Raw genomic sequence first — 14,742 nt, 5'->3', positions numbered from 1 at the left:
TCATTAATTTTCACACTGGGCCTTGGAGGCGACTCAGTGCATTGCAGGGCCCAAACGATGACTTGGGGAATTGCGGGAAGAGACATAGATAGCCCAGAGGAGCTCATAATATCTCTTTTACAAAGGAAGGAAAGAGACCAGCTTCCATTAAAGTCCCACTTCAATATATCTCAAGCTCTGTCAGCCCTACCAGGCTGCAAAGGCATTGAGGATGGGGGCGGCATCAGACTGTGTCTGTTCTCTGGGGACCAGTGTAATTATGTTTAGAAGGGATCCTCCTCCAGAGGATGTCATTTGCTTGTTTGTTTTTTTTATTTTGCCACTAAAATTCATGATGACCTACCAAATCACAGAGGTTGTGACTTATGCTGGTAGGAGCATTAAGTGAGAGAATAACTTGCGGGGAGGGTGGTCCAGTGGTTTCATGGGTGTAGTAAATGACTAAACCCCATGACCAAGTCAGATTGGCACCTGCCCCACAGCTTCTAATCTTTTTTTTTTTTTTTTGGTGTGGCAATGAGGGTTAAGTGACTTGCCCAAGGTCACACAGCTAGTAAGTGTCAAGTGTCTGAGGCCAGATTTGCACTCAGTTTCTCCTGAATCCAGGGCCAGTGCTTTATCCACTGTGCCACCTAGCTGCCCCCACAACTTATAATCTTAAGAGAGTTACCTGGGTCACTGAGAAGTTAAGTGACTTGCCCAGGGTCACACAGTAATTGTCAGAGGCAGGACCTGAATCTGGCTTGGCCCTTTATCTACTATGCCAAGATGGCTGTCATGATATCTCTATGACAGAATCCTAGAACTTTTTAAATGTCAAAGAAGGGAGGGAGCAGTTAAGAGCCAGAGAGACTGTGGTGCAAATCTTGTGCATAGCAAACAAGGGAACAATGTAGCCTAATAATTACCACCTATCCCTTAAATCTCAACTGTCATGACACCTCCCTAGAAGCCTTCCTGGGTTCCTCCAAGCTTTCACTACACACATGAACTGCCCCTTCTACTCCCTACCTCATGTAGCCCTTGGTTTGCATCCCTCTAATGCAGATTACAGATTCCTAGAATGCTAAAGTAAGAGGGACCTTAGATAGAATCCTAGATCTACAGCTGAATGGAACTTCAGAAAGCGTGTAGTCCAACTACTTCAGGTTACAGTTGAAGACCAGTGGAATAAGCAAGGTGACATGCCCAAGGTCACTAGGGCAGTAAACAATTAGGGATTACTTTCCAGCATTACTGTGTATCATACTTATCTATAAATCTGTATCTATGGTCTACTGGACTATAGGCTCCATGAGATCAGGGACTTCATTTTATATCATCTTTGGATGGTCCCCAGGGCCTACCACAGGGTTCTACAGAGGGTGGGTGCTTAGCAAATGTCTGTTAAATTGAATTTGCTGACCACCCCAGGAAGCCAGTCATGCAGACTGAAGGCATTGAATGCGTAGGGGCTGAGCCCCGGTGGAAGGTGCCCTGATAACAGAGAATGAACAGCATCCAAAGGGTTAGCTTAGGGAGAAGGGATAACTATTTGCTCATTAATAGGCAGCTGTCCATTGTGAAAAGAGGAGGGGAGAGACAGAGGTCAAAATGCCAAGTGATGAGAGAAATGACGGGAAGGGAAGTTGTAGCTAGCACAAGGAACCTTTTCCTTCTACCCTCCTCTCTCCTGCCAAGGGAGGTTTCAAAGGTGATAGAGGAGAGAAGAAGCCATTTGAAATTTGACTTAGACGAAGCACCGAGGCATCCCATTGGACAAGGAGAGCCAGAATGGTGGCACTAGAGATGGGGGAGATCAAGTCCAGAGAAAGGGAAGATTTGCCTAATGTCACACAGCTGGACACCACATGAGGTACAGAACTAGGCCAACCAAGCTATGGCCCTCCTCAGCTCTCTCCCCTAGTGGCTTCCATTAAGGATGTTCTTTGGACATAGGACAGCAATTCTAAGATCACCATCTCAGGCTGGGCCCTGCCTCTCTGCGGCTCCCATTCTCCGGGTGTTTGGTTGCCAGTGAGAACACAGGCATCTTAATTGTAAACACACCTATGTTCTCCTCATGTTGCTGCCTTTAGGTGGATGAAAGTGGGGGATTTATGGGGTAGTTTGCCTTGAGAGAACCCATAGCCAACACACATTCTGACTGTAGTCCTCTCTTTTCTACTTGGAGTTTAGTAAGACCTAATTTGAAATATATGCTGAGGGAGGCACCTGAATTCAGAAACAAGAGAATTAAGACTGAAAACAGGCAGGCTGGGATTTTACAGGGACCTCGGAGGCCATACCTGACCCTAACCCTAACCCTCTGCAACACCCCTAGCAAGGGTCATCCATCTCTGTTTGAACATCTCCACTGACAGGGAGCTCACCGCCTTTTTGGGAAGACCATTCCCCTTTAGGAAAGCTCTCATTGTTGGGAATTTCCCCCTTACATTGAATTTAAATCTGCCCCCATGTGATATATACCTCTTGTTCCTAGTTCTGCCCTCCAGAGCTAAGCAGAACGAATCTAATCTCTATTCCTAACAGTGGTCCCTAATACCCTCTGAGACTTCTTTTTCATATACAGAGATTGGGGTGGTACATTTGGCCCACTTCTCCCACCCTTTCTGAAAGCCCTGGGCCTCCATCCAATGGGATACCTAGTATTAGCTTACCCACAGCTCAAAGACCCTGGTAAAAATTTCAGCAGGAAGAAGTGGATTTGGGGGCTTTTAATTCCTCCATCCTCTTCTCCGTGCCTTCCCAACCCAGAAGCCTCATTTTGTCCCCTAATATCCAAGAACTTCCTGCTTTCCACCAGCCATCGGGACCACCTCTCTTTCTCATGATAATGTCCTCATCATAACGTCCTCATTTCTCATAATGTCCTCATTCTTTTCAGTGAACTAGTAGAGTCAATGGATGATAACAGCTTTTTATCTCTCCCTTTGCCTCAAATAATAAACGTGCATTTTAATTTGAAGTGCTAATGGGTGAACCCAAAGGAGCCAGCAATATGGGAGATTTAGACCCTGGGCAGGCTAGTTAGGTAGGGCTCATTGGAAACACATACATACACTAATACCTTCTCATAAAACTTGTTTCCATATCCCCTTTCACTCCTTTTATTATAGCAGCCCCCATCCTCTGCCAACCCATGGTTCCCCTTTCAATATATACTTGTACCCCGACTTCTTTTTCTTTGAAAATATCTTACAAGCTGCAATTCACGTTCCCCTTCCCAGACAAGATGGAGAGGCAGTCATAGCCTGAGCTTTCTAAAACACTGCTGACATCTCAAGCCCCCAGTTATCTCCTGGAGTTTATTCACACACTCAGCATGTGTGTCTGAGTGGATTCTCCTAAAGCAACCAGAGGTTGGAGGTCAGGGGTTGGAGAACCTGGCTGACCTACATGTGTCTGTGGCTCATATTTTCACTCGATTTTCAGGCTTTCTCCAGGAGGAGAGCTCGTAGGGGACATAGGTGTTAGAACTGAAGCCAGCGGCCCATCTGGAGAGAAGACAGCTCAAGCCCACAAGATCCCAGCACTGGTACCTCTAAGCTGAATGACTTGGCCTTGTCTAACATTCCTGGCTAGTCCCTCCCATTCCAGGAGAGGAAGCAACCTGGCACGGTGGGTGGAGTTTAGTTAGCAAATCGGGCTCCTCCTTCCGGGATTCATTTTTCCCAGAGACCTCTGGGCTGCTCAGTGGATAAGACTCCTTAGACCCTTTCATCCCAGAGCAGGTCAGGAAGCCAATGCAAGAACTGCGCAACCTGGCCAAGTCCCTGTGGGTGTTCTCACTCACAAAACAGTAAAGCACTGGGTCGGCCACACAGTTGAAACTGGTCAGGAGAAGGGAGAAGTGGTAGCTGTTGAAGATCCCCCTGGCAAACTCACAGCTATCTTCCCACACGCTGCGCACGACCAGCAGGACATGGTAAGGCAGAAAGCAGGCCAGAAAAATAATCATGGTACTCAATACTAGTCTTTGTATTTGGTCTTTTCTGTTCTTCTGAGTGCCGTGGCTTCTCCGCACAGCCCGTAGGATGCCCCAGTAGGAGAAGAAGAGCAGACAAATGGGAAAGAGGAAACCCATAGAGAACCGGTAATAATTGATGTGCCGCTGCCACGGCTGGATGGGATAATGCTCAAAACAGACCCGGTGCTGGTCCTCATCCTCCACGACTTCATTATGCATGAGGAAAATGACGCCGGCCAGGAGCTCCTTGACCCAGATTGCCACGCTGATCCCGACAGCAGCCTTCACAGTGCGGAACTGGTGGAAGCGGAAAGGATGGGCCACAGCCAGGTACCTGTCAATGGAAATGCAGCAGAGAAAGCCTACACTGATGTAAATGTTCTCATAAAGGAGAATGCCACAGATCTTACAGGACAGGTCTCCATGGGACCAGTTGTCATGCTGAAGAACATATTGGAGCCAGAAGGGTAGGGAGCAGATGTAGAGGAGGTCAGCCACGGTCAGGTTGCAGAGGTAGACCCCCAATTCATTCTTGGCCTTGATCTGCAGGTAGCCATAGTAGAGAGAGAGGCAGTTGGCTGGGAAGCCCACCACCAACACCAAAACATATACCACCGGAGCCAGAGTCTGGTGAATGGTGTGGTCAATGGTACAGTTGCTAGAGGAATTGCCCATTGTAATGTTCCCCATCTTCTGGACCAAGGAGGACTTTGCCCTTCAAAGAATTAAAAGATAGTCTACCTTTCTTGGTCCCATTTTGTTTCTGGGCACTTGGAGTTTGGGGTCCATGCTACCCTTAGGTCATGGTCAAAGGGTTGTTGTTATCACTGGAACATATAGCCCTAAAAGCCAAACAGAAAAATCCTTAGAAGTGTAGTATTCAATGTTCTCAAAGCATCCAGATCAATAAAGATACTGGGGTGTCTTATCCCTTCTCCAACCTCAAGCCACTAAAATGTGACCTGCCCAATTGATCTCCCTTCTCTGTCCTGCCTTGGCTCTGGCAGTCTGTGACTCCTCACTGGGGCATGAGAAGCAGATATCACTGCCAGAGAGTCTCCAGTGATGAGCCTGGCTTCCATACACAGGCCCAACAAGGGGTACAAAGAGTACAAATAAGTGCGAAAAAATGTATACACATTTTTAGTAGAGCTGTGAACTGGTCCAGCCCATTCTGGAAAGAAATTTGGAACTATGCTCCAAAAGTTATTAAATTGTGCATACCCTTTAATCTAGAAATGCCACTACTGGCTCTATACTTAAGAGATCAAAGAAAGAGGAGAAAGAAGCTATAGACACAAAAATATTTGTATTGTTCTTTTGTGGTGTCAAAGAGCTAGGAGGAGGTATCCATTCCTTGGGAAATGACTGAACAAATTATGGTACATGAATGTGGCACAATATTCTTTCAGAGAAACTTGGGAAGACTTGTATCAACTGATACAGAGTAGAGTGAGCAGAAGGAGAACAATTTGTATAATAAAAACAATATTGCAAAGACAAACAATTTTGAAAGACATTGGGGCTCCAGTGGTCAATCATAATTCCATAGGATTCATCATGAAGCATGTTTTCTACCTCCTGACCCAGAGGTGATGGATTCAAAGTGCAGAATGAGACATACATTTTGGGGGACTGTAAATTTGGGATTTGTTTTGCTTGACTATGCACATTTGTTACTGATGTTTTGTTTTTCTTTTTTTCTCAAATTGGGAGGGGGAAGGCAGAAAGAGGGGAGCTAAGGATAGAGTTGTCTCCCCCCCCCCAAAAAAAACTACACAATAGAAAACAGAAATAGAAACATTTTTTTGAAATGCACAGAAGAGAACAGAAGGAAAGCCGGAAGGAATCACAGGCAAGCAGGGCAGATTTGAAAGTAACATGGTAAATTTGTCATATGCTTAAAGAGAAAAGCAAGATGTACATAACAGAGATGCAGAGCTCTATGTATAACTCTCTCTTTCTACTCTACTGCGCATATTGAAACGCTCACTTAAGTTGATGAATATTAAGTTCAGAATTTTTAATGAGAAAAAATAAACTGAAAATAAAATAAGAATAAATAGAAAAGATACTTATACTTAAAGTTTCATGACAGATATTTAGGTTCATGACAAAGCATTAAACTTACATGAACTGAAGCAATTTTTTATGAGAATCAATTAAGTCATTAAAAAACCAAGTTTGTCACCATCATTCTCTAGCCCTTCTCAGGATAGCCTCAGAAGGAGCATAAATCTTGATTAATATCCTCATGGATTCTAGTAAGTCAACTACAAATGCCCATGATGCAACACAAAAGGCTTCTTGTTGGCAGTGCTCATCAGGTTACAATGGAGAGGGCACTAGGTTTGGAGTTAGAGTAGCTGAATTCAAATCTGGTATTTCTTATTACTTGTGCAAATCACTTCACCTCTCTAGAACTGTTTCCTCACTTGTAAATGAGGAGGTTGGATCAGATCACCTCTAAATTCCCTTTCAGAGCTATACTCTTTATGATTTTATGTGAACATGGGAACTGATCAACCATCTGTCACTATCTTCCCCCTGTCTCTGTTTGAGAGGAAATGCAAATTTTAAAAAACTGGAAGTTTATAATCTTTTTTTCATAATATTCATTTTTTTATATTTTGAGTTACAGATTCTTTTCCTCCCTCCATTAAGGCAAGTAATATGATACTAATTATAATGTGAACTCATGCAAACATATTCCATATTAATCATGTTGTGAAAAAAATAAAGAAATGCAAAAAAACCCCAACCCCAACAAACAAAAAACAAACCAATAACAACCCATGCTTCAAATGTGCACTCAGAGTCATCACTTCTCTCTGAAGATGGATAGCATTTCTTATCACGAGTCCTCTGGAATTGTCCATGGGGCATTAGAATTGATCAGAGTAACTAAATCTTTCACAGTTGATTATTGTTACCAAGATTGTTGTTTACTGTGTACAGTGTTCTCTTGGTTCTGTTCATTTCACTTTATATCAGTTTGTGTAAGTCTTCCAGGTTTTTCTGGATTTTCTTCACATCATTCTTTTTTTTTTTTTTTTCTGGGCAATGGGTTAAGTGACTTGCCCAGGGTCACACAGCTAGTAAGTCAAAGTGTCTGAGGCCGGATTTGAACTCAGGTACTCCTGAATCCAAGGCCGGTGCTTTATCCACTGCGCCACCTAGCCGCCCCCATCATTTCTTATAACACTCGGTCGGCAAAACATACTCTTTAAGTCATTCAGTCATTTCCCAATTGATGGGCATACCCATCATTTCTAATTCTTCCACACAAAAAAGAGCTGCATAAATATTTTTGTACCTATGGATCCTCTTTCCTTTTTGTTTGATCTCATTGAGATACAGACCTAGTAGTGGTATTGCTAGTTCAAAAAATATGCATGGTTTTCTAGCCTTTGAGCACAGTATAAATTGTTTCCCAGAAAGCATGGGTCAATTCACAACTCCAATAGTGCATTAGTGTCTCTAATCTTCCATATAGCGGCGCAGCTAGGTGGCGCAGGTTAGACAGTAGATAGAGCCACTGGCCCTGGAGTCAGGAGTACCTGAGTTCAAATCTGACCTCAGACACTTCAACATTTACTAGCTATGTGGACCCCTGGACAAGTCACTTAACCCTAATTGCCTCACAATAAATAAATAAATAGATAGATAGATAGATAAAGTAAATAAGTAAATAAATAATCTTCCAATATACCCTCCAGTATTTATCATTTTCCCCGTCTGTCATGTTAGTCACTCTGATAGCTGTTAGGTGGTCCTGCAGAGTTGTTTTAATTTGCAGGAAATGTAATTTCTCATCACAGATACCAAGGGACATTGGAAAACATCCTAACTCCCGACTTTTACTGTACTCCTGATTCTGTGGATTTTTCCACCTCCTCCTCCTCAGCCTTTGCTCTGTGGCCCTGTGCTCTGATTGGTGAGTCTTTGGCTCAGACCACCATTTTGTGAGGTCCCCAGGCCATGCTCACTTCATTCCTGGCTCTGTTCCAGATTTTACATTTTTCTAACTCCTCCCCCCAGCAGCGTGAGCACCTTTGCAAGTAACCTTGTCCTTCTCCTCCAGCTCATCCACTTTCTAGCAATTTTTTATGTAGTTGTATTCTCCCATTAGAATGATTTTACCCTCTGCAATATGGCAACATTGTCAGTGACCAACCTTGACAAAGGGGAAGGGGACCAAGCATTTGTGAAGTGCCTAATAAGTGCCAGTTAGGGGGCAAGTGGCTAGAGTGCTGAGGCTGGAGTCAGGAAGACTCATTTTCCTGAGTTCAAATCCAGCCTCAGATACTTACTAGGCTGTGTGATCTTGGGCAATTCAGTAACCCTATTGCCTCAGTTTCCTCATCTGTAAAATGAGCTGGAGAAGGACCTTTGCCAAGTAACTTTGCCCAAGAAAACTCCAAAGGGGGGACTCAAAGAGTTGGACCAACTAAAAAAACAACAAAAACTGTGCTAAGTGCCTTATAAATATTACGCCTCATTTGATCTTCACAAACAACTCTGAAAGGTAGGGGCTCTTATTATCTCTATTTTAATAGACTGAAGAAACTAAGGACAAACAGAGGTTAAGTAGTTTACCCAAGGTCACACAGCTAGTAAGGTTCAGGCAAATTTGAACTCAGATCTTCCAAACCCCAAGCCCCAGCCCTTAGAATTCATCACAAAGAGATAAGAGTATGGTATATCTTGGACCCTATTTGAAGGAATTTTAAATCCCTACATTGTGTTGATATGGTCCCATCAATCAGATGGTCCTGTGGCTAGAAACTGAGGCCCAATTAACATTGTTCCCTCCCAAGACACTCATAAAAGATTATGGGGGCATGTAGGTGGTGCAGTGGATAAGCACCGGCCCTGGATTCAGGAGGACCTGAGTTCAAATCTGGCCTCAGACTCTTGACACTTACTAGCTGTGTGACCCTGGGCAAGTCACTTAACCCCAATTGCCTCACCCCCCGCAAAACAAAAACCCACAGAAAAAGAAAGAAAGAAAGATTATGGGGAAAAAATAAAGTGGCCAATAGCAATGTGATTCTTTAGGGTCCTCTAGCTGGCCTGCGTAACATTAATGTCTATATTTTCTCTTGAATCTTTGTTGGAATAATCTAATAATAACATGGAACAAAAATCACGTTATTAGTACAAGAAAGGCACATTTCACATGGGCAATACTCTAGTATTTTTACTTAATACATGTGTAACCTATATTTCACTTGCACTGACTGTTCTCTTGTCATGAAATGATCTATACCTGAGCTAGCACTTAGTATTGGCTGGACCATCAGAATCAGACTTGTGTATCTATACCTGGGCTAGCAGCCATGCTAGGTTGGTTATTCAGTATGTTCTTGCTCTGTGGGTTGAATCCATACTGTAGGAATCTCCATAGCAGTTTTGGGCCAGGATAATCATATTAGACCTCATCATCCAATTCCTTATTGATCTATGGGACCTTGTGCAGAGGTGATGGTAAAAATTGAAATGTGGAACAAAGGTACCATCATTTCCCAATCTTTTTATGACCGGTATTTGGGTAAATGCCCCTTTTAAAGTATATGACAGGAATTAGACTTGGTGATTTGAATGAGAAGACTATCCATATGTGGGATATAACTAGGTGTTAACAGAAAAGTGGACATTCTGGCTCTGGTACACCCAGACCCTCCCAACACTCACTCAGAATGTCAGCACTTGATTGGAACTGATTTTAGTTTTTTTTCAAAATTCCAGAGGATGCTGTAAGCAAACAAGCTGGTACCAAAATACCTCTACAATTTGAACAATCCATGCTGACTACTGCAGAAGCTTACAAAAAGATAGAGGCAAGAGGTTCAATAAACATCACAGGAGTCCCAGTTGTTCGCCCTTTGACTAGATCCTGAAGTATTTGACTTTTGGGATACCCCAATACCAGCAGAGTAGAAGGAGAGATTGAGACTAGGTACATTCTCATTGTTATTGAGTGAGTGAAATATGGTATATGCTTGAGCGTACAACCCACAGAATCCAGCTCACTGACTCTGGACTATTCAGAGAAAGAGCTAGACAAGATTCCTCTATCTGGTGGAAGATTTCAGAAACCATCTCAAAGAAATGCTGGTGAATGGCATCATCATAGAATCCAAAAGCTCTTATGCATCACTCAAAGTGGTGGTACTTAAGATAATGTGTGTTCATTACCAAACTCTGAACAAAAGGACTAAAGAAGACCAGAACACTATGCAACATGGATGCAAGATGACCTGAATTATCTGCTAGGCAACCAGGATTTTCAGCCTTGGACTTGTATAATAACTTGTGTAGTAATAATAACAATAAACCAGATTCCGTGTCCGAGGAAGACAAGGAAAAGACTGCTTTCATCTAACTGGAGTTTTATCAGTTTGAGCAAATGCTCCAAGCCATATCTGGGGCATGAGCCATTTTCCAAAGGCTGATGGAGAAAGTGGTTGGGGACATGAACCATCCGGAAGCTTTAGTGTACCTTGATGACATCATTGTCTTTGGTAAGACACTGGAGGAACATGAGGAAACTGAAGAAAAGTATTAGATTGGCTGGAGGAAGCTGGGGGAGTTGATCTTTTCTAAAAAGTGTGGAAGAAAAATTCCAATGAAATGTTTTGCTTAGTAGGTTTCTAATTAATGGTAAATCTATAAAATGAGCTGGAGAAGAAAATGACAAACCACTCCAGTATCTTTTCCAAGAAAACCCCAAATGGGATATTGAAGAGTCTGACATGACTGAAATGACTAAAGACCATCAACAATGAAAGTATCTACCTCACAGGATTCTTGTGAAGATTCAAGATTATGTATGTAAACCCCTTTGCAAAAGCAAAACAAAACAAAACGTTAAAGTGCTAAATAAAAAGAATATGGGGGCAGCTAGATGGTGCAGTGGATAGAGCACTGGCCCTGGAGTCAAGAGTACCTGAGTTCAAATCCGGCCTCAGACACTTAACACTTACTAGCTGTGTGACCCTGGGCAAGTCACTTAACCTCAATTGCCTCACTAAAAAATAAAAAAGAATAAAAAAAGAATATGAATTCTTAGTATAAAATGTTACCCCGAATGCTAAAAAAACCCTAAAAGTTAACTTGCCTACTCACCCACTTAGTTTTGATTGTTAGATTTCCATACTTCAAGATGAAATATGATTCATAACTTTTACCCTCTTAGCCCGAATAGAATAAGTCTAATTCCTCCTTTACATGGCAGCTCTTAGGATAGTTGAAAACAGCCCTCCTCGTCCATTTCCCAACACCTACCCCCACAGGGTCTTCTCTTCTCCATGTTAACATGCCTAGTTCTTTGAATGGATCCATTTTCTCTCATCCCTTCACCATCCCCTTACATTCCTCTAGTCATGGTCAGTTTGTCACTATCCCTCTTTTTCTTTTTGGTGAGGCAATTGGGGTTAAGTGACTTGCCCAGGGTCACACAGCTAGTAAGTGTTAAGTGTCTGAGGCCGGACCTGAACTCAGGTCCTCCTGACTCCAGGGCTGGTGCTCTATCCACTTCACCACCTAGCTGCCCCCACTATCTCTCTTAGATGTGGTACCCAGAACTGAGCCCAATACTCTAAATGTGGATGGCCTCTTAGATACCTTCCAACTTGATTCTGTGATTCTATCAGACGTGAAGTTAGTAGACTTGGGTTGGAATCTTAGCTGTAACATTAGCTTTGTAACTTTGAACAAATCGTGTTACCTCTCTAAGCCTTGGTTTCATCAACTATAGAATGTGAATTATAATACTTTCACTCCCTACCTTGAAAGGTCGTCATGAGCAAAGTGCTTTATAAGCCTTAAAGAGGTTTAAAAATGTGAGCAATTGTTATTATTACTAGTTGTAGGTTAAGAGCAAGATGTCCATATACGGTGGTTAGTTCTACATCTCCAGTTCTATGAATAGAGGAACCAAGAAAATTACTTGCCTAACATAACACAGGAAAAGATGGTCCACTCCCTAGAAGATCCAAAATGTCCATTCGTATACAGGTATAGCCTCACAGCCAGGCTCTATGGAAAGAATATAGCAAATACCAAAAAGGAAAGGGAAAGACACAGCTAGCTAATTTCTCAAAAGATATTATGGTTTGGTTTTCCCCTGGAAGTGGAGATTTCATTAAATCTTCTGACATTTTCAGGAAGGAGTAACTGATGCAAAATTTGTCAGTCAAATCAAATCAACAGCACAAGGACCCCAAGTCTCAGCTTATCACAATGAGGAAAATGAATGTTCCTCTTTCGGTCCAATGATGCCATTTCTGGAATTCCAAGCTTTGTTTCAGGAATGCAGAAGCTCCTGAGAGCCCCTTGAATGAATCTATAGAAGGTCATACTGGTCTTGAAAGCAATTCTCCTGATGCCTCTCAAGTGAGTCATGAGGAAAGAGAGTTTCATTCTTTGGCTTGAGTGGTGTGGGGGTGTGTCTCATTGTTTATTCATTCAGCAACATGTTGGCAAGCACTCTGCTAGGTGCTAAGGAAGCTACAAAGTTAAAATAAGGACATGACCTCCTGCCCCCATTAAAAGTACACAGTCTAATAGGGGGACAAACATAAACATATCATTTTAAACCAATATTATGTGGTAAATAAATCAGCAATGTACAAAATGGAGTCTCAAGAAGTCCAATTGTTCTCATATTCAATTCTACCCAATAGCACCTGTTAACTGCATGGTCCTGTATAAAGTGCTAAAGATACAGATGAAAATTTAGTGACTAAAAATGTCCATATCCTTTGACCTAAAAATTCCACCACTAGGCTTATATCCCAAGGAGGTCACTGATAAGAAGACCATCCCCAATATAACCTGGTTGATGTCTTGTGGGGGGGGGAAGAAAGGGAGGGAGGGAGAAAAATTTGGAACTCTAAATCTTATGAAATGAATATTAAAAACTACCCTTACATATAACTGGAAAAAATAAAATAAATGTTTGTTGCAAAAGAAGACCATCCCCATATACAACAAAATACTTAAAGCAGCACTTTTTTTTTTTTTGGTAGCAAAAAAATTGTATCTAGAATAAGAAAAGCTGGGTATTCAAGCAATCTTGCTTTGTGATGCTCCAAGTTAATAGCTCTTCTGCCCTGACTAAGGACCTTATTTCTCCTTTATTGATTGTTTCATTAATTTTAAGGTAGAATAGGAAAAGCAATCTACTATCTAATTATTAATTTAAAAACATTTTTAAAAAATCAATAACTACCAAGCAGTGTACCTATTCTCCTACCTATACAAAAATCTGTTTTTCATTTTTATGTGAATCTAGGACATTCTCATTGAGGGTAATAATAGAGAACAAATAGGCTTTCACAAGCAATGTTCAAAAACAGAACACATCTTTATCATTTTCCAGGTGAATGAAAGATGTAGAGAATACAAGGTCCAATTGTGCTTTTTGGTTGCTGATTAGGAAAAAAACAACATTTGATTCACTAAAGTCAAATGCCACCCTAAAGGCTCTTTCCCCAAAAGATGTCTGCCATTTTTACATAAGAATCATTCAATAGTCAATTAGTCATTCAGCATCTATTAAGCGCCTACTATATGCCAGGCACTGTGCTACGTGCTGGTGATACCTGCTCTCAAGGAGTTGACGATTTAAAATATAACAACAAAAACAATCCTGTTAAATGACTCCACTAGCACCACTTACAAATACACAGAGGGGCATAAACAAGGAAATGTGCACTTGCCAAAGGTATTTGCCACTGTGATGAAGAAGATTCCATGTGGAATAGATTTATATCTCCAGTTACTTCCTGGTTTACAGATACCTCCCATTGTGCTGGCCATATCAGGGAAGGGAACATTGTGAAAGATGTAGCTTCTTTGCTCAATACAGCAATCCAGGACAATTACAAAGGACTTCATAATGAAAAATGCTATCCAACCTCCAGAGACAGAACTGATGAATTCTGAATACAAAAATGGTCTTAATTTTTTCTAGGAATTTTTTTGGCAAACTGGCTAATATGAAAAAATGTTTTGCATGATTTCATATGTATAATTGATATAGTTCTTGCCTTCTCAATCAGGTGGGGGAGGGGCTGCCCTGAGGGAGAGAATTTGGAACTCAAAATTAAAAAGAAAAAGAATGCTAAAAATAAGTAATTAATTTAGATATGAAAAGAAAACATAGAAATATTTTAGAGTATCCTGGAAAAAGTCTGCATCAAATTGCCCAGGCTGTAACATGCATTTGGTTGAAAATCTAGAGTTTGTCCATCGGTATGTATATCTGAGATAGACAGTGCAGATAGGCAATGAATTGGGTCAGTAGTGAATGAGAGGAAGGGAATAGGTTGGATTGTTTTTAAAAATTGCTAAGCTCTTTTAGTGATCCCAAACTTCCCAGAGAAAACAAAGACCTGTTTTTTTGATACCAACATTTGATCAGCATTGTTGTAAGGAAGCAAGACCTGGAGAGGCCCATGGTTGGTGTGAACAGGCTGCAACATTATAACCAATGAGGGACTTTGAAAGAAGAACAGGAGTATCTCAGGCATCAAGGAAATATGATAGGAAGAGAAAATGGGTGTGGTCCATGTTGTGAGGGAGAGGGATGAATAGCAGAGACGTTAGGTGCTACCCCTGGTAAACCTTACAATGTGTAACAATTGGAATGAGGCCACCTGCTGGAGATTTACTGTGGAAAGCTCCACCATGCAGGAGAAGGTCTCTGAGGGCAAGCCATGCAGTCAAGGTCCTTGGTGTCGTGAAGTGATGTTTGCTTGTGG

General features: G+C 41.8%; 1 protein-coding gene across 2 annotated transcripts in view; it reads right to left on the bottom strand.

Moving 5' to 3' along the window:
* Nucleotides 1-599: 599 nt before the first annotated feature.
* Nucleotides 600-14,742, bottom strand: part of GPR68 (G protein-coupled receptor 68) — a 50,060-nt gene continuing 35,917 nt past the window's right edge. For both annotated transcript variants that reach the window (XM_043985822.1, XM_043985821.1), the window contains exon 2: nucleotides 600-4,812. In XM_043985822.1, coding sequence (XP_043841757.1) covers nucleotides 3,569-4,660 — 1,092 coding nt within the window. In that variant the 5' untranslated portion in view covers nucleotides 4,661-4,812 and the 3' untranslated portion in view covers nucleotides 600-3,568. The remainder of the gene's footprint in view (nucleotides 4,813-14,742) is intronic.

Source organism: Dromiciops gliroides, chromosome 2 (genome assembly GCF_019393635.1).
Source record: "Dromiciops gliroides isolate mDroGli1 chromosome 2, mDroGli1.pri, whole genome shotgun sequence".
Taxonomy (NCBI): domain Eukaryota; kingdom Metazoa; phylum Chordata; class Mammalia; order Microbiotheria; family Microbiotheriidae; genus Dromiciops; species Dromiciops gliroides.
This window is presented reverse-complemented; position numbering and strand designations above follow the sequence as displayed.